The sequence below is a fragment of the Elaeis guineensis genome, chromosome 1 (genome assembly GCF_000442705.2).
Source record: "Elaeis guineensis isolate ETL-2024a chromosome 1, EG11, whole genome shotgun sequence".
NCBI classification, from domain to species: domain Eukaryota; kingdom Viridiplantae; phylum Streptophyta; class Magnoliopsida; order Arecales; family Arecaceae; genus Elaeis; species Elaeis guineensis.
Window position 1 is genome coordinate 150,464,118 of NC_025993.2, and position 21,149 is coordinate 150,485,266.

At 38.3% G+C, this 21,149-nt stretch overlaps 1 protein-coding gene across 1 annotated transcript; it reads right to left on the reverse strand.

Moving 5' to 3' along the window:
- Positions 1 to 5,241: 5,241 nt before the first annotated feature.
- Positions 5,242 to 9,149, reverse strand: LOC105061048 (uncharacterized). Its single transcript, XM_010944977.4, has 5 exons — positions 8,365 to 9,149; positions 8,157 to 8,256; positions 7,822 to 7,921; positions 5,795 to 5,856; positions 5,242 to 5,637 (listed from the first exon to the last, which is right to left on the reverse strand). Exons 1-5 carry the CDS (start codon positions 8,606 to 8,608, stop codon positions 5,304 to 5,306), a joined length of 840 nt encoding a protein of 279 aa, XP_010943279.3. The 5' UTR covers positions 8,609 to 9,149; the 3' UTR covers positions 5,242 to 5,303.
- Positions 9,150 to 21,149: the final 12,000 nt, after the last annotated feature.

Sequence of the window (21,149 nt, forward strand, 5' to 3'; positions counted from 1 at the left end):
TGCTTCTTTTGATCCTTCCAATATCTATATTGGCCAACTTATGCATATGCTTGGAGATTAAAATTGTTTCTTTTCATCAAGAATCAATATTTTGAGATTTTCTGGTCTTCAGTTTTAGGGCTACCAAGTTTCGACAATTGCTTCATTGGTGGGGGCAACGGTTCTGCGTCTGCAAGTTATAAATGGATTTATGTGGTTGTCAGTAGTGGAATTTTTCATTCCTTTTATTGTGAACAATTAATTTTTACTATCATGCATCGTTTGTTTCCATCAAATTGTTTGTCTGACAAGGTTTTCCATACATGCTAATACTGACATATGAAACAGATTCTCTCGAGCAGAATTTTACCAAAACAATGTGGATCTACTAACTGCTGAATGTTTCCTACACTTTTGGTAGCTGGATAAGCTAACAGTTTGAGAAAGCCTTCTTGGATCGCCTTAATCCATCAGCATCGATCTTCTTCAGTGATATTTCAAAACTTCTGATTGCAGTTATGTTTTTATTTCCCCATTTTCTGAGAAAAGATGATAGGTATGCAGTTATCTTTATTTTTATCTAATGAAAACTTTCTAGAGTATGCTTCTCTACGTTGTGTATGAAGACATTTCTTTTAGCATGTTTCCTCGTGTGTTTCACTTTGCTGCTATACGTACCCCAGACTAACAAATGTTAAAGAGTGCCATGTATTTCAACTCACAGTTCAGCTAATATCTGAAAGTGATTTTTATGAATGTCATAGCAGCAGTTAACATGGATTTGATAACAAGGAGAACAAACATTTGAGCAAGATTCTAGAGGTTGTTATAGTTAGTGAACTTTGGTAACATTCCATTCAAAATATCCGTATGAGCAATTGCAAAATAATGAACATCAGTAGTTAGACACAAGGAAGCAAACTAGCAATGAGATTCCCCAATATCATACTAAGACTAGAAGATGCCATTCATTTGATAAGAAATAAAAAGGAATATTAATGAAAATTCATGTGGTTGAGCAAGAAATTGAGATGAAGGAACATAAAATTGAAGATCAGTTGTGGCATTTAGCTAAAGAATTCTATTATATGTAATACTAATATTTAAAGAATATAAAATCATAAAACATTTTTAATGATAAAATTAATTTTTAGATGTCAGAACAAAAAAATGTAGATGACATTTCAAATGGCGGAATGAAATACATGCAGGATTTTGGTGATTTATAAATGCCAAATATCTCTCTAAATTTTATGCCCAAAAAGAAAACACTTCTTTAGATTAAAAAATATAGGATAGCGAGAGGACATGGATTTGATATACTGAGGAATGATGTGGGTTGCTTCCAACAGGAAAGGAGAAAAGAAACAATAAATTCAAATGTTGGTGCCTTCAGACAATTTGAGGATATAGAAATTTCTTTGTTGCAATGACAGGAAAGCAGGTCTCATAGAGATGACCCGGGTCACATGTATTTATGGCTTATGTCAAGTCTATATTTATTGTGTAATTGTTGAAACTCCAGTTCATGAATTTGAAACTCCAATGGTTTTTGAGCAATTTAGATTCCTAACCAAATGAAAGGATTTTTCTTGTACAACTTCCCTTGCTTCAGAGGACTTCAATTAAAAACTTCATTCATGTATCTTGGGTTTGTCTCAGACAAAGAAGGTTGAAGTTCTCTAAATGTACTCTCTCTCTCCCACCCCCCGCACCCCCACTCTCCACACCCCCCCAACCCAGCCTATGTTGTTTCAAAGATAGTGCACTAGATTGTGTTTCAAAGGGAGTGGCTTCAAGATCTACTATATTATCAAACAATCAAAATCACCTCTCTAAAAGTTCAAATGTTTCTGTTTTGAAAGCAGCATGAATGTCATTTGGTCTTTACTCAAGCAAATGGAGAAAGCATGGAAGAGATATCCTTGTTTCCAGTTAAGGTCACATAGTTAGTTTTACAAGCAAAATGTTCTTCACCATTCAGTCGAATTTTTCCCACCACCTGTACCAATAGAATATTCACAATACTTTCTCCATGTCACAGTTTACCATTGTTCTGATGATCCTAGCTAGTGTGCTTTAGCTTAGAGTCTTTTTTAATCTTTAGTTGATAAAAAGACTTTCTTTTGGTGACCTTTTCTTGCTACGTATATTGGAAATACAGGACCTCAAGTCACACCATGTACTCTATATGAAGAACGACTCTATGTCAGATGTTGAGTTGTTTTTATACTTAAAAGATATCTCTCATCCACATTTGAGCTTGTAGATCCTTGAGTATAATAGTAAGGTGGTTAAAAAAATTGTGTGGGCCATTTAGCGATGTATTAAGGTTCATGCAAGATATATATAAGAAAAACTTCAATTCATCCCCCGTCAACACTTAAAGCTACTTGGAAGCTTAGTACTCCATTTAAAACTGCAACTAGTTCTGGCCCTTGTTCTGATAGACCATGGTATCTGGTTACAATAGCTCGTAATCAGCTTAGAGGCAGAGCAGGTTTATTTCGTTGTTCACTCCAGTCGTAGTGATCTATCCTCCTTTACATTCACTGAAATGCATTTCAATTCATCTAATTGTCTTCATATTGCCTGCAGCACATAAACATAGGACCATTCCTGACCGAATACCTAAGATCTACCACATTAGGCTTTCTGTCGACCATGTTCACGGAATTTTCTCCTTTTTTTACCTTTTTTTATAGGGTAGCCACCATACAAGATGAAATATGTAAAAGCCTCTGCTTAGATCTTTATAGGTCAGAAATCCCCCGGTAATAAATGAAGGATACTGCAACCAAGATGCCCAAAGAAAAGATCGTTTTCTCAGATCTGTTTTACAGAGAAAGAGAAGCACATTTCTCCTCTCTTCGACCATAAACACTCGCAGAAAATGTCTCTGTGCCTCTCATTACAAGAGATGAATTCTCCAACCTTGTATCTTTTTGAAGAATCTGCACCCCAATTCTCAATATTACCTTTAGTTATTGTCATGCCATAGGCAACTTTAGAATCTTTTGCTCTTTTTCTCTTTTCAGACCATATTCTTTCGATAAATGCTAACTTTTTTTTTTTTTTTTGACTGCTACAGGAGATTCTAGCAAGTTTCCCAAGAACATGCTTCCTTTCAGTGTTTTCTGAATGCTCGAGTGATTCCATGCTCTGAACTGGTTTCTTGACCATGATTGGAGGAAGTAAAATCGCTATGATCTCATACACGCACCCAAGTGTGGGATATCTCATTTCGCTGTTATAACATTGTAAAACTAAATTTATATTACCGGACCACCCTTCAGCTCACCTAAATTTAGTGGTTGGTTGTTTAATAAATTGTGATCTTGAAATGACCCTAGCTGCTTCTCAACATTGAGATCCTCCAAGCCTTTCTGACCCTTCCAGGAAAGAACAGATGCTCAATACGGGCAAGAGAGGTCATAAGCACTGGCCCAATGAAATGGATCCCTTTCAATCTCTTTATACTTCTATTTAGCTAAAGATTGTAGTAAGGAAAAAAAAAAAAATCATTAGAGCCATAGAAATCTAGTGCACTTGCTAATTTATTTCTTTTTGTTTGATAAAAGTATGAATACGTTTGTCTTAAATCAGTCATCAAGAAATTTACATGGAGACAAGTTTATACTTACAGATCATCCAAGCATTGAAATATATCAGTCATTAAGGCTATGTCATTTTACTTTCAGAAAAAGATAGTCTATGTTGACACGTAGTTGTTTAGGCTGCCTCCTCCCAGAAATTAGGCCCAAGAAGTTACATAGTCATGAGGCCATTACAGAACCTTAATACGAGGTCGACATGATTGAGTACCCTCAAGGCCTCGAAAGGGGCAAGAGGAATTCAATAAATTAGAATTTACTTGGTTCCGGAGGAATAATATTTGCACATGAACTAAATTTATAAATTAATGGATACCAATTCTTTTCATTACTGAAATTCCAATTTTATCCATCATAACCTTCTCTGATCTCAAGCTTAATGGTCACAGATTGCCAGCTTTCAAATGTTCAATGGAATTAATAATTTCCTGAGCCAAAAAAATACTGGTCATGAATGTGGCCAAGGGATTGCTCCTTGGGGAGACCATAGATTAGTGACAAATATTTTTAGTAATATTCTTATATAACTTTGACTCGGGTTAATTAGTTTGACATCCAAAACTCTTAGCTGGGCTATAGTCCCATGGAAAATACAGTACATTGATCATGTTCCACTCTTGATTCAACTAATGTTATTTTTAAAATTATCGATATTTATGAAAGAAAAACACATGGGGGCACATCTTTGACCAGCACCAATCAAAAAAGGGTTCATATACTAGAGGTTCCTTATTCATCAGTTTGTTTGAATAAAAAATGACCTGAGCTCAAGGTGTACCTTAAGGCTCCACTAGAAAAGGACCTGAGTCAAAATAATGGGCTAAAGAATACTTGTGAACCAATCTTGAACAGGCTGACATCTCTGCTCAAGCTGGAACAATCCCTTGATATGGTCAAGCCAAGAATAAAACAGCTAAAAGCTTGGCTTGGCTCTGCTCAGATAAATGCTTCATAAAAACCATGTCATTATGAACAATGTTCTCCCTAGCAATGATATAAACTTGTAGACAGACAAGGTGGATACAGTCTGATCTGAGGACAACAGAACCTTTTTCAAGTCTTAAATTATAATTCACCAGTATCTTTCAGGTCCTGCCTTACAGAATTATTTTGGTTGTCCTTTACTGTAGCACTCATGTTCATAACAGCCTTGAAAAGCTTTAGTTTCCTGCAGATTCGAGAACCTAATTTTCTGACGCTCAGGTAAAGAACCTCTTGCAGTCATGATACTGTCACATGTCCTGACCTAGCTCCCTCAGCCGACTAAAGTACATTGCTCGGAAAACCACTTCTACTTTTCATACAGTTTGTACTAGTTGGAATTATGTGCAAAACATACCACCATAGATGCTTATTATTCTACAGATATGGAATCTAGCCCTTATTAAGCATGGTTGTATCTAAGTGATTTGGCTATTCACTTAAGATCGTCAGAACATAAATTCTTTTTCCACACTGATAGAGAGGTCCTAAGTATGTTGTATATTACATGAAGTACTGAATTTTTTTTTTAAAAAAAATATCAGCCAAAATCATTTATGGTATAATCAACTCTGAGTTCACCAAATTCATCCAAGAATGCAAGATTGGGGTGTTGATAAGGCATAGAGAGAGAGAGAGAGAGAATGAATCTTATCTGTGTTGGGAAAATGTAAAGTGAGTCCTTTACACAAAATGTGGCAATCCTGGGCTGCAGGCATTCTTGTTTACTCAAAAAGGAACACAAAAGCACTTCACTTCCACTATAGAGTTTCTATTGGATTGATACTGCATCACCTTTGATCCCACTCTCTGACGATTACTGAAAGTTTTTGAATGAAGAGACAGGTCGTCTGATTTTGTTCTCCGTGAACTCCTCCTGGTGTTGGAAAACCAGACACGGAAGAAATGACCCAATTTGGATTCCTTGCGTCTTATAAGGCTTTTACCTTCATCACAGTTGTCACGGTGCACATCCATGGATGGACTGGCATCCATGTAATTACCATTCTTATCCTTGTCGTTCTCTTCAATTACTTCAAGGATCTCTGGCGCTGTCACCGACCTTTAAGACAAAAAGAATTCAGTTACATGTGTCATTAAAGGGCCTTGCTCACAAACATATAAACATACAACCTGCTTGTGAATGAAAATAGATTCATATGAAGAAGCTCAACAAGTGGTTCAAATAATTAAAAGAGTACATTTTGTTAGGGCCTTACCTTCTGTGGGGTCGCCAATTGCTTTCACTGTGGTTCAGTGAAACATGTCTCATAAAATGGAGCTGCATGAAGGATAAAACAAACAACAACTTTTCAGTGTAAATACAATTGGATATCGAATATACAGAGTCTAATTAATACAGAAACAATATGTTAAAGCCAGAAATAAATACACATTCTACTTAGCAGATGTAATGTTCACATGTTCTGTATATGATAAAAGAGCATGCGATATCGATCACAACATTATGCTGATGAAATTCAAAACAAGAAAACCTTTAAGCCATATGTTTTGGAAAGAACATAAGCTAATAATATCCAGATCAGTTTCTCCTTTCGAAAGACAGTTTTTCTAATTTATAGAATATACAGAGTCTATTAGATACAGAAACAATATGTTAAAGCCTGAAAAAATTACACATTCAACTTAGCAGATGTAATGTTCACATGTTCTGTATATGATAAAAGAGTATGCAATACTGATTACAACATTATGATGATGAAATTCAAAGCAGGAAAACTTTTAAGACATGTGATTTGGAAAAAACATAAGCTAATAATATCCAGATCAGTTTCTCCTTTTCGAAAGACAGTTTCTAATTTATCCCCCATGCAACCCCCTAAAACCAAAAAGAAAAGTCTTTCTAGAAATTAATAGCATGCAAGCGATATATCATTTGAAAGCCAAAATGATAAGCTAATTTACTCTTTGGATTATCCCCATGATAAATATATGTAATTGTTCCTGCATTTATAGTGGCTGCAGGATCAGATTCAAGAAGTGAGGTTCTTAAAGACTAGGAAATTTTAAGAAATTTCTGCAGAAGGTAACATTATACATTGTGAAGCAATAATATAGCAATTATTTCTTGGTTCCACTTTTCCTAGGTGGAATGTAACTGTGTGTTTTATAAAGAACTGGACATGAATCAAAAGGGGGAGAGTTTGGGTTGGGGGGGGGGGGGTGGTTGTGGGGTGTGGAAGCAAAGCATGAAACAGTATACTCCAGTATATGGTCCGTGTACCTGATGTGGTCAGCACATTTTACTTAATGGTAAGAATAAATGGCCATTCAAACCTAGTATTGTTGGACTAATGTGGAGAATTTTTGGGCTAAGGTCAACAATTGTGATGCATCTAAGATATAGGGGTCCAACTCAGTTCATATTATAATCTTAGGTGGTGGGACTTTTTCCAATTTAATAATATTGGAAGGAGTTTGAGAACTATCAAATGAGGAATAAAAAGGTGATTCCTGTCACCATGATACAATTTCCAGCCTAGAAAGTAAACTAAAGTTGATGCTTGTGTCACTGGCATGCTCTTGTACATTTTCATAATATCCAAAACACATTGTTATATTGTCCATTACATAAGTTACACATCCTAATGAATATTTTCGGGTATATTATAAATATAAAAGATGGCTTCTAGCATCCTAAAGATATTTTAAGCTAAGTCCACCAATTATAACCTATTACCTAACCATGATCCCCATAATCAATCAACGAATGCAGATGTAATTATTCTAAGAGGCTAGAGGTCCAAAAGCAATTTGCATTATTAAGTGGAAAGGATGAGTTTTAATAGCACCAGCAATTGCCCATTAGTAAATTTTGTATCAACAACACTTGGACTTCAAAAGTTAATGACAACATGAGTCCTATAGTGAACTTACAGGCATGGGATCGGATATCATACAGGCTCACCTCCAGTCCACAAACATTACCTTATCTAACCATGATTTTGAAAAGCAATGGCTACTGCACTATACAAAAAAACATTTTATGAGGACTGAAAGCACCACACATCAAGTCAATATTAAAGAAGAACTTTATTTAAGATACAAGAATACAGCATAGATTTCAAACATGTTCTTATTTTCATATCAAGATCGAGTCGTTATCAAAGGAGAGCTTCATTTGAGATATAAGAATATTGCATAGATTTCAACCATGATCTTGTTTTCATATCAACAGATGGATAACAAGCTATACTCAAGATCTTGTGTCATCAATCATGCTAACCTCATCGCCATCTTTGATTCCAAAGGTTCGAAGAGTCGTGTGATCATCAGTTAATTTAAAGCCATCATAGGATAAGCAGAAGTGACGCCAAACATGTGACCTGCCATAAACAAAAAACAGACCCATTATGTAACCCCTGAATTAAAGAAATCTCTGACTATTTACTCGTAGGTTTATGCTCAAACTCACAATCTATCCATGATCAAAAAAGAAAAAGCAAAAATAATAAAAAATAATAAATACTACATAAATTCGTCACTACCTGTAAGCCAATGAGGAAGAATAAACTGAGGAAGGAAGAACGAAGAACAAAGAACGGGGGCAATGATTTGTACCAAGAAATATAGCATCCTCCATCATCGGCAGAGTTTTTGAATAAATTCTCGATCGCCATCTTCAGCTCCCACACGGCGGCCGTCCGCGCAATCTGTACATCTACCGGCATCGCAAAACCAAGAATTGTCATCGCCGGCAGCTCGATGCTGAATTCACCAAGAAAATAAAAAAGAAGGGATTTTTTTTTAAAAAAACAATTAATTATACCGAAGGAGGTGGCGTCCAATTTGATGATAGTGAGCTTGATGAGCTGCTCGGGGAGGCGGTGGTAGGAGAAGCTGCTGCGGCGGTTGGCGGGGACGCCAATGCCGACGTCATCCTCGACGCCTGGGAACAGCGGCGGCGGCGGTGGCCGCTGCCGGAGCTCCTCCGACTCCTCATGGATGACCATCGTCCCGCATTCGCCGTCCCCTCCCATCCCGTCTCCTCCCCTCTCTCTCTCTTCTTCCATTCTCTGGGGGCCCTCTAGCCTTTTATGGCGTCTATCTTGCGGGCGAGGGGTGGAATGGGGAGGAGAAGGTGCTTGGGAGAGGAGGAGGACAAAGCGATGCTCGGCCCTTTTGCTTTTCTTGGCACTGTTTTCTTTTGTTTTTTTAATTTCTTCAGATGGGGTCGACGACGGCGAAGATCCTTTGCGGGAGGAGGAGAAGAAAAGGAGGAGCTTGGGATGTGGGAGACTATGCGCTGTGGCGGTTGCTTGTTAATGGCGGAGGCCTTCGAAATCGGGTCGTTATGAGGGGGGATCTCTTGATTTGGTGGTAACGGCCAGATATGGACCCAAACCGAACCCAGAGCTCGGGCTTGCCACCCTACCGGAGGTTGGGCTTCGAGAATTGTAAGTTACCGTTGCGGTCCGCCAAAAGAGCTACGTGGCAGACAAAAACCCAATTAAGGTTTCCGTTGGGGACGTTTAACTTGATTTAAATCTATGCCCTGTTTGGATTTAACATGAATCACAATTTTGACTATTTTCGTGATTTAGTAAGATAAGAGCCGATCCAACTAGGGCCATCTAAATTGTGTTTGGATTTGAAAAAATTTCTTTCATACTAGGGTTCAGAGGATTGGGTTGGTGTAGGCTGATTCTCGCAAGTTATTGTGCTTTGAGATTGAGAATGTTTTGATCCTTGACCCCACATTTAACTTGTTTGTAATAATGCATAGGATATGCCAACATTGATCAACTAAATGTGCTTCATTATTGGTCATGCATAGGATGTCTTAAAGATCATGCAAGGCTTATAAAATGAATCCATCGCTCGAACTCTATGCTCAAATCCATCCAATATTATGCATCCCGTAAATCTACAAGAAAAGAGAAAAAATAGAGTTATAAGCTTTATAGCCTAGTAAGAATTCCATCACATATACACTAATATAATAATACAATTCAAAAAAAATGAATAAGCCATATCAATGAGAAGTATAAATCATAAAATCTTGTATCCAATATAATTCAATAGTTATATAAATATATATTGCAAGTCATATGACATCATAAATCCATTATATATATCACATAGGAGTTTGTATAACTTTTTATTTTTGTTTCATTAATATATTCTAAATCAATAGTCGTCTTTTAATTTTGGATAAATCATGATCAATTTTGACTCATGACTGTCAAACCATAAACCATGCTTTAGTCCATGATGGCAAACTATTAATAACCGTATTTTGGTCTGTGATGGTAAACCAAGATATCCTCGCTTTGGTCTATATAGCAAATTAGAATAAGCAGTGGCAAATCAGGAGGTCATGATCCGACCCATGATTGACAATCCAAGATGTCATAATTCGGTCTATGACTGGCAATTTACATCATGGCTAGTCTAAATCCTCTTATACAATCAATACACTATTCAATAATTTTGTATTATATTTCTTACTCAATTTCAAAGATTTAATATTTTATTCATAGCAATCAAAATAGTCAACATATAACACAAATATAATAAAAAAATTATATATTCAATGCGAAACCAAAAATCATCATGTATAATACAAAAAAAATCATATATGCATGTGATCATGTAAAGGGATCTTTATTCTATTAGTTTTAGATTTAACTATATCGATCGATTAGCTCTACGATCAATGAACTCGAAAATAAGGTGTTTTACTCAATGCATCTTGTGCAAACAATTGCATCTCTACCTAATTAGGATCAAACGTAAAAATTATAGATGATTATGGACCGTAGGAAATTACAATAAACAACCATAATATGATGGGTTCAGGATCCCTCTCAGGTTCAATTGATCGACCTGAGTTTATCTAGGCATTTGGATCCTCTACTGATCCATAAAATTTTTAAAGATAAAAATCCATAAAGAGAGAGAAAATTATAGAGAGAGAAATAAAGAGAGAAACTAAAGAAAGCAAATGAGAAGAGGAAAAAGAGAGAGAGGAAAGAGAGAAACTCTCTCTTTTCTTTTTTTTTTTTCTCTCTTTTCTCTCTTTGTTTTCTATTTTTTTTCTTTCGTTTTCTTCCCTTTCTCTTTTTTTCTTATTTCTTTTTTTCCATAGAAACAGGAGAATGGGAGATATGGCTATAGGCTGGCCACACCCCCCCCTCGATGGCGACCCCTGGCGGTAGCGGACCCAAGAGGCTCTGACCTTGGCAGCCCTTGCATGGTCAGCAATGGCGGTTGGTGCGGTGGAAGAAGAGAAAAAGTGGTGAACAAGGGAGGGCTTTGTTCACCATGAAATCTGGCAATCTCCCGCAGCAATCAGATGACTGAACCCATTAACAATGGTTGAGGGACCAAGAAAGGGAGGGCCCTTTACCTCGTCTTCGATGAGATATTCAATGGTGGCTCACTAATTAAGAGATATGGATGGACAAAGTCGAAAACTCTTCATCGGATTCCCACCGATGTTGATCAGGATTTAGAGGGGGTAAGATGATTAGAGGGAGGAGGGGGTTTTATAGACCCCTTGCCAGAGTTTGATTATCCTTCGAAATCCATCTTCCGAAGGGATCAGGGAGAAGAAGCAAACTCTTATTGGGAGTTCTCTTCTTCGTTTCTCAAGTTTCATGCATGGTTCGGGCTTATGAAATCTTTTGGGCCATCCAATATCTTGGGCCGGGTTATTATAGGTCAAATTGGAAGATCTTCTAATTAGAGTGAGGTTGGAGTTGAAATTTTTAACTTGATCAAGCTTGAGCCAAAATTTTGTGAATTAAATAATCTTGCACCATCTATGATACTTGTTTTACATATATATTGATGTTTTGATGATTTAGGTTTGTTTGTATTCTAGTTTGAGCACTTGTTCTCTATAACTGATCTCAAGCACCTTGTAGGTAAAATGTGACTCATATCATCCATAACCATTTAAGCCATGTTCATCAAAATTTCAAAGTGAGGCTAGCAAGCTTTGACAACTCTATGTGAAACTTATAAATGGAGGATTTACAAGCAATCCAGTGATTTAATTAGGGAACTAAAAAATATTTTTTCTTAACAAGCTCTACTCGTACAATGATACTAAAAGCCTATGCTAGCTTGTTTACCAAAAAAAGCTAACGAAACTTGGAACTAGAAAACTTATTTAGGACCAAAAGCATCATTAAGGGACTTAGAAATTGCTTGTCCTTACCATGATAATAAACCAACGAAACCTGCCAACTTCATATGAATCTTGTTACCTAAAACTTGTTCTGCCTCAAGGTTCTTCCAAGCCAAAAGGATGGAGGTAGTGGGATGGTATATTGCCTCCTCCACCACAACCCTTCCTAGAATCCGTCTCCTTCTTCTCTTCAAATGATTTTTATTAATGTTAAATGGAAGCCAATGAGCAGCACCCCAATTCAATGGATACTATTTTTTGGAAAGAGAAATTGTTTCAAGGACAAATCATGAGCTTTACCTATCGAGACACCCTTCACCTAAGTTTGAGATCCTATCTATTGTTATACATGATATGGATGTAGCCTTTTTGTTGTAATGTGATCAACATCACATCCTTTTGAACCCTTTTATGAGGAACCCTGAAAATTTAATCCAGAAGTTCTGCTTAGGCTACATCAGACCTTGCTTAGCCTCAACTAGGATATCAAGAGAAGGAACTAGCTATAGGACGCATTGTTTTGGACAGGGTCACTTGATTGGGCCTTTTTGAACTCTTGCTTGTGCTCTGCCAAGACACAGCCCATTGACAATCTTAGCCTTAACTGCCTTCCCCAGCATTTTAAAACACTTCTTCATGTCATTCTATTAGGGTTTGATTTATGCTTTCTTAACCGTAAAGCCATTAGTACTTGTTTTCCTTTTGTCTACTTTTTTTTTTTTTTGTTTCCCATGCATGGTTCAACTCTTGTTGCGCTCTTCCATGCTTGCGAACATAGTTGTCTGTATCACTATCTTGGAGAGATGCTATTATTTTGAATTTTGCTCTCCATAAGATTATCTCACATGAAGGAGCTTTCGGTATAAAAGAATATTTGAGATACTAAGAGCAGGTGAACTCCAAACAGATCAGGTTTATGCTTATACTTGATGCAATTTGAGATATTTGGCATGAGATGGCGGGGTCTCTTAGACATCAATATAGAGGAGAACTAATTTTTCCAACTCTTATTTACCAATTACTTTGTGCCTATGTAGCGTATATATCCTTTCTTTTGACATTTGCTTGCATTAACAATGCTAACATAGAACTTGTACTAGTGTTACCTATCTGTAAATGTCCACCCTATTATATTTATCAGGAGAAAAAAAAAAATGTCCATCTTATAAGATTTATTATGTCTTTTTGACGGAAAAGAAGGAGAGATCCAAAGGCACTATAATTATTTAGTGTAAATTTTCAGAGATGCACTATTGAAGAATCTAATCCATAAGCTTTAGTTGCTAACTGATATATATAAGAGATTTTTGCAACTCTTTCTTTCCATTGTACAACAGATTTTGGGACGTCATGAATGAATTCCATGAATAAATCATGAGTAATCAAATGTTTCTTGGTTAAAATAATGCAGATAATCATTTGGTCAAGACAGAAATAATAATTTAAGGAATTTTCAGTACCAGAGAGAATGCTGTTTTCTTTATTTTTTTCTTTCTTTTGTTTCAATTGCCTTTCGGGTGGGGCGGGGGACTAGGAAGGCCGATGGAAGAAGAGAAGCAGAGGGGTAGGAAGCATCCATGAGTGATGAGGCAAGAGCATCCGCCGGTTGATTGGCTTCATGAAAAGGATGGGAGATCGAGAAGAAATCGAGGGACGAGGCACACAAAATGATGTCTGCTAACAGAGGGTGCAATGGAGGCAGAATGCCTGAGCAACGGAAAGAGGATAAATTGTTGTCGATCCAATTGATGACTGTCAGGGAATTACCTTCATGCGAGTGAATCCCATTTGGGCCACTACAGCGGTGAGAGCCGTCCAAGCAGAGCTTCTGAAACTAAAAAAGCCTGAGACCTGCCCGATGCCGCCAGCAGGAGAACACCATAATGATCTCTGATAATGAATCCCCATCTAACTCTTCCGTTAGCCCAAGAAGAATCGAAATTGACCTTGATCGACAAGGTATTCAAAGACATCAAGTGGGTATGAGTCGAAGGAGGGTTCACTAACCGTCGATGCCCTAGTGCTACAGATCAGAGCCGCCGGGAACAAGAGGAGCGCGATGAGTTTAATTGAAGAGCCGGATAGAGGATGTGCACCACTGAGCGGAAGTTCCCTTGAAAAATAAACTCATTCCTCGCTATCCATATATGACAGGCGGTATAACAAATAACTGATTTAAAGGCAGTCCGGAACAGAAGCATCCGAAGTGAGGGAAATAAGATCTTGAAGAGAGTGGATGTCATACTGACTGATTAAAGTGAGTTGAATGCAAAAATACCAGAGAGGTGCGACAAGCCGGCAACTAAATAAGCAGTGTTGATGTCTTCTGTATCAGCAGAGCATTGGGCACAAAGACCATCCTGAAGGTGATTGAGACCACGATCAAGGAGCAAAGCTTGCAAGGCAGGCATCCCTTCATACCTTCCACCAAAAAAGCGGAACTCGGGAATCAACTTCAACTTCCAGATCCAGTTAAGATTAATTGTGTCTGTAACCTGCTGAGTGTTAAGAATGTATCTGTAAATATCCGCTGTGTGAGTGTGAACCTTGGAACAGCACTACCATTCCACAATAGGCAATCGTCCTGTCGAGATGTGGGTAATGGCAAAGCTTGCATTCTCTCTGAAGAAAAGAGGTCATGTAACAATTCAGCATTCCATGTTCCATCCCTATTTAGTAGCTTGGCGACAATCCAATCCTCCTGATTTGCAACCGAATTGTATGCAGTGGCACTATAAAGCAAAGGAATTTCAGAGAGCCATGGGTCCTTGAGGATGTTAATATTATTTCCATTACCGATTGCCATCTAAACACATGGGCGATCACCTTAGAAGCAGAAACAATGGTGCGCCCAGAGCAGAAGACCCTCTTTTAGGAGTGTAATTCAACCAATCCTCATGGTTGTATTTCAATTTCACCAACTGAACCCACAGAGAGTCTCTGTTGAGCATTAACTGCGTCGCAGCATGGGCCATTAACGCTTGCTTCCGGATCCTTGAGGAGTATAGACCCAGTCCCCCATAGCATTTTGGTTTACAGATGTTCCCCCAGGAGATTAGGTGCAGTTTTCTCTAACCCATATCATGGCCTCAAAAGAAAGCTTTGAATACACGTTCCAATTCGGTGAGGACAGCACAAAGAACCGGAACAGAGGATAATAGATAGACATAAGTGTAATTCAGAACAGATTGGATTAGAGTGAGGCGACCTGCTTGCGATAGATGCTTCCATTTCCAGCCTTCTAACCTGCTGTTAACTCTGTTGAACAATGGCTCAAAATCATGTTTGATAAGCTTAGTGCCAATTAAAGGAACCCCAAGGTAGGACCACCCACCATCATATAATTGGATGTCAAAGAGGCTGACAATATATTGTTTAGTCCGGATATTAACCCTGTTGCTAAACCAAATCATAGATTTGTTGTTGTTAATCCGCTGGCCAGATTGCAAGCAGTAATCCGTAACAACTCTTTTTAATGTTCGGGCATTCCTTTTGGTGGCTTTCATAACAAGAAGAAGATCGTCAGCAAACAATAAGGAGGTGTTTGATTCGTAATCGGAATCATAATGGAAATGAGAATTGAAATCAGAATGGCCAAATTCTCCGAAGCGTTTGGTTCATGATCGGAATTAAAATCAGAATCGAAATTGGAATGAAAATTTGAATCTATAGAGGAGAGTAGAGATTGAGTTCTATATAGATTGAGCCATTCTCATTCCATTTTGAAATCGGAATTGGAATAGGACTCCTCTCAACCAAACAGTGAGAATAGGAGTCGCCTATTCTGATTTCGATTTCAGATCTTCACTCTTCCTAACCAAACACCTCCTAAGTGAGAAATGATGGGTCCTCGCCGATTGGGTTGGAATCTCTTCAAACTACCAGCCTCAACACAATAATATAGGGAGCGGGATATCATATCGGAATAGAGGATGAAGAGAAATGGCAAGCGGGGGCACCCCCGACGAACACCACCAGATGAGTAAAACCATGGTGAAGGATTTCCATTAATTATCATTGAGAATTTTGGGTTCAGAACATAGGACATGATCCAGCATATGAACCGCCGATGAAAGCCGAAGTGATGGAGAACAGCTTGAAGGTGCCTCCACGATAGCTTGTCGTAGGCTTTTTCCATGTCTGCTTTCACTGCCACGAGAGATTTATGGACTGATGCCGACTCCATAGAGTGGAAAATTTCCTGAGCAAGCATAATGTTATCAAAAATATTACGAGCCGGCACAAAGGCTCCTTGTTCCAAAAAAATCAAGGTAGGAAGCAGAGGTTTTATCCGGTTAACAAGGATCTTGGCCACCCATTTGTACAAACTGTTGCAAAGGCTAATTGGCCTATAACCTTTGACTTGTCGCGGATTGCGAGTCTTGGGAATAAGGACAAGGTGGGTATCCTTCCAATCCATCGGCATAGAACCTGAATCAAAGACTTCATGGATGGCGGCCAAAACATCACCTCTCACAATGGACCAAAACTGTTTGTAGAATAACGGTTGAAATCCAGATGGTCCCGGAGCCCGATCCGAAGGGAGTTGAGATAATGCTTTAATGATCTCATCATCAGTAATAGGCTGCACCATCTGTTGCTTCTGAGCAGCAATGATGGCCGTAGAAATGGGAGGGAGCTTAATAAAAGGTGGATTAGCATGGTTGTTCCAATGGAAAATGAGATAGTTCGTAATAATATGAGCTATATCAGTGTCAGTAGTTACTTCACCGTCCGGAGTCACAACCGAGGAAATCATATTTCACCTGCGCCGAATAACCGTAGTCTGATGGAAGAATGCAGTATTATGATCTCCCTCCTTCAACCATCTAGTTCTTGATTTCTGTCGTCAATAAATCTCTTGTAATTTAAGCACCCATTAGCATTCAGTCACCTTCCTAGAAATATGATGCTGAATCTGAAGATTGGTACCTCCACCACGAATGTCCTCCTCTTGCATACTCTGGATTTGGGATTCCAGATGTTTAGCTTTGTCGAAGAGATTGCCAACAAAATCTCTATTCCATTTAGTCAGCGCCTGCCTCGCGTTCCGAAGGAGTTTCAGCAACCGGATTCCATGAGAAGCATCAAAGGCTCCGCGCCAAGCTCGCCGGACCACCTGCTGAACACCTTCAATAGATCACCAAAACTATGAAATTTGAAAGGGGGTTGTCGGGTGCGTGAGGGTTGAGCCGACACCTGGAGTAACAGATGGCAGTGATCCGACCCAATTCGAGGCAGGTGAATAACGGAGTCAGCAAAACAATTAATCCATGTATCAGTGGCGAGCGCTCTATCTAATCTCTCCCAAACCTGAGTTTGTCCGAATCTGTTATTACGTCATGTAAAAGAACTTCCCCTGAACCCCAGATCAATGAGCGCAAAAGAATTAATAAAGTTCCTGAATTCATTGATTTCAGTATCAGCAATAAAGACACCTCCACCCAGCTTCTCATCGCTGTTGATGATAACATTGAAATCTTCAATCAAAGTATAGAATACGTAATAACCCAGTCCATTAGACTTTTGGACCTAGTTCAATTTTAAAATAGCCCAAAAACCCTACAAATTCATGCGCATCGCACATAAAAAGAGAAGGAAGAAGACTCTGATTAAGAGTCTCTTCTCTCCCAATTTTGTCCAAATCGGAGCTTCGAGTGTTCAGATTAACCTAAGAAAACTTGTCTATAAGAACTTCCTCTCTCCTAGATCATCATCTCAAATCGTTTGAGAGATTGCCGAGAATCATTTAGGATTTCTCGTGTTCTTCCGTAGGTTGCTGTTGGGAAGAAGGTCATCGGAAACCCTCTGGCTATTGAAGCCAAATAAGCTCCTTTTTCCCTTCTCTCTTTTCCTTCTTGTGGTTGTTTTTTGATCGTTGACGTTCGATTGGAGCTGGTGGTTGTCGGATTTGTATTTAAACAAAATAGCCTCTATTTTTTCCTATTTTGAACGAGCCTTTCTCCATTTCGGCCATCGACGCCGTCATCTATGATGCCACACCCCTGGATAGTGAACCCCCAACTACCTGCTATTTTTTTGAAGGTCATGGCCGTCAGTGATCGCCGATGATTGAAGGAACGAAAAAAAATTGGAGGTCCCCTGTTTTTTCAAAAATTTATTTTTTTTTGTTGGCCGGCCATAGGCTGTCGGCCGTCCTTGTTCCACCGCTGTCGGCCGTCTGTTACTTCTACCTATCGTCGATTTTTTGGCCACCAGCCACCAAGAATCATCATTCCTTCCTCTCTTGTTCGGCCAACAAAGAAGAAAAGAAGGAGAAAAGAAAAAAAATAAAGAAAAAAATAAAGAATTTTCTCTCTCCTCTTTTATATCTTTCTACCCTCTCTCTCTTTCTCTCTCAATCTGACTCATGTACCCCACTATGAACTTGATATGAACTTTTTAAAGAGATCCAGACTCGCTTTGATAACCATATAATTTGTCGATCCTAGTCCGATCTTTGCTGGATATTTATAGATCTGATCATTGTTAATCTCGTATTGAGTCACCATGATATGACCCTTAATGATTTTGAATCGTAGTTTCTCTTTTGAGGAAGGCGAAGAATTGCTCCTCTATTTTTTTTCTCTAAAATTTTATCTTTCTTAATGATTTTCTCTCTCTAAAAATCTTATGTATCAGTGGACAGTCCAAATACCTACGTAATCTAGATTGATTGGTTGACCCTAGGAGAGGCCTGGACTTATAATGTATAAGGATTTTTTCATAATTTTTCTATCCTTAATCGCATATGATTTTTATGTTTAATCCTGATCATGTAAATATGTAATTATTGTACAAGAAGGTATCGAGCAAAATATCTTGATTTCGAGTTTGTAGATTGAGGAGTTCATCGATTTCTTTATTTAGATCGGTCACCGATAAAAGTAAGAATTTCTGTACATGATCACCATTATATATACTATTTTTATTGTTGGATTTGTACCGTTGGTTTTATATTGTTGAACTTGTGTTGAGGGATTTATTGTGTTTAAGATACTATTATTTATTAATTTTCAGCGTAAATGCCTAATGTGTGGACTATATATATATATATATATATATCAGTAATTGATAATATGAGCATGTGGATATGATATACTCAATTTGGTCAACTGTAAACTAGAAATCAATATGATAAAAGCAACCTAAATAACTAGATGGAAAAGATATATATAGTTTGGACTGACCTCGTCATGTCGAACAGTCCACTAGGAGCTTATACCTGGGACAGTCTGTCAGGAGTTTATACCTGAGACAGCCTCCATGGGCTTATATGTAGATCAGCCGGCCAAGAGTTCATGTCTGGAACAGCCCATCAGGAGCTTATGTCTGGGACAGCTTCTACGGACTTTTATACATGGGACAGTCAGCCAGGAGCTCATATTTGGGACAACCTTGATGGGCTTATGAGTGAAAATTTGATCGGATAGGGACTGAGACATAGTCGTGGTTAGTCCAAAGTCGAAAAGAAAAAGGTTAAAGATCATATGATTATGAAAAAAGAAATAGAGGACAAGACATGAAATTATTGCTGAATAAAAGTGTTCCACCCGTTAACATATGATGATGCATCTCTTTTGATAAGAGAGATAATTTATGGATGTTTACAGTATTCTGGATATTAAACATGAGATTTTATGTTTTATTGCTTATCCTTATTTTTATATTATATTATTATATTGATGTGATATGCAAAATTCTTACTGGCTGTAAAGCTTACACCCCTCCATTTTTTTTTCTCAGAATTGTAGGATGCTCATGATTGACTATGGTTTGGATTTGTGGGTGAGCGGATGAATAGATAAAGCATTATTGATATCCTGTCGGATGATAGAAGGAACTGAATTTGTAATTGTATAAATTTTGCTCATTGATATGAAAATAGATCATTATTATTTTAGATATTGAGATATTATAATGAATTATTTTTAGGTTTTGCATATTTTTTAGGACATTCTAAGAAGTGTGTGTCTATCACGTATCTGATTCGGATGTTAGGTTTAGGATGTGACAGGATATCCAAAGTGAATGCTGGCGATAGCCATCTCCCAAATGTTGCGGTGCTTGCGGTGATTTGTTGTTTTCTTTTGATGATAAGTACAGATAATGTTTTGACCATGACCTAATAATCTCTCAAGGACCGAGTTGGCTGCAGATAAACCTCATATTCTCTCTTTATTTATCTTTCTAGTGGGGACTTCAGACTCAAAATAACTCATCCAGCGATCTCCAAGACCGAAGACAAAACTAAGAGCAAATGAAAAGAAATCCTAAAGAAAGAAGATTGAAGAAATTTCTCTCAAAAAAGGAAAAGATCGTGAAGGAGCTACTGTTGGTGACCAGGGCCCTTGCTACTAGACCCAGAAGTCAGCACCTGCTCCAAGCTCTTCCTCAAATTACTCCATCTCTCCTGGTCCAAAGCAATGGAGACTAAACCTGCAGCCGGTCGAGCAACGTTGTCGGGGGTCTCAGCATCATAGCTAGAAATCCCATTAATCTTTGATGGTGGTCTAAGAACTCTTGAACACACATAACGAGGGGAAGCCAAGGCCATCAAAGTCACCAGCACAACGATGGTCCAGGCTGTGCACTTCACTGCCATCTTCCAATATTCTCTACCTTTCTGGATGTGTTGCCTCTCTTTTCTGCTGTCTCTAATCTTGATACAAGAAAATAACTTCTGTTGCCCGCGTATGATTTGTTTACTCAGTACAGATGCAGTCGTATATATAGGACATTAGGACTTAGGACGGTGGCCGTGCATGTGAGCCTATTAGAGGTGAACGTGCCTTGTCTTCTTTTTATATTCTTATATAGAATTTACTTCATGTACGAATAAAGGGGAATCTTTAATTGATGTTACGTTCAGACATGGTTGGTGGTTTAATGGCTCTTTCTATAGTCAGAGTTTTACGCTCGCCATCTTCTTTTTGCTTCCGTACTTCCCATTTTCTCCTTCGACAAGGTGGATGGTTAGCTGGATCGGACCCAGCAAATCAATCTGGGCACACGGAGTTAGAGAAGGGAACAGAGGAGCAACCAGAGGTTCTATGAGGAACGACAGGTGATCCAATGCCGGTATGACATACCCACCTCCAAGGTGGTCAAAAGATCGCAGCCTGCAAGGCTGTGAATGGGTGGGGAAACATTGGCATCCCGGCTTGTCAAATTCTTTTTTTTTAGGATTTTTTTTCCTTTGGATTTGCCAAATGTGAAGTATGGTAACCATGGGAAAAGTGTGTGGGCATATCCCGATTGAAATCTACGTAGTCCCAAAGGTGTGAGTTTACTTTACGAATCTCCAAGACCAATGATGATGCCTCTGGAGAGCAGATTCTTAGAAAGAGTTCTAATATTTCGATGATTGAGTGAGAGATGGGAGAGAGGAATATTACATGCATTTTCTGTAGAAG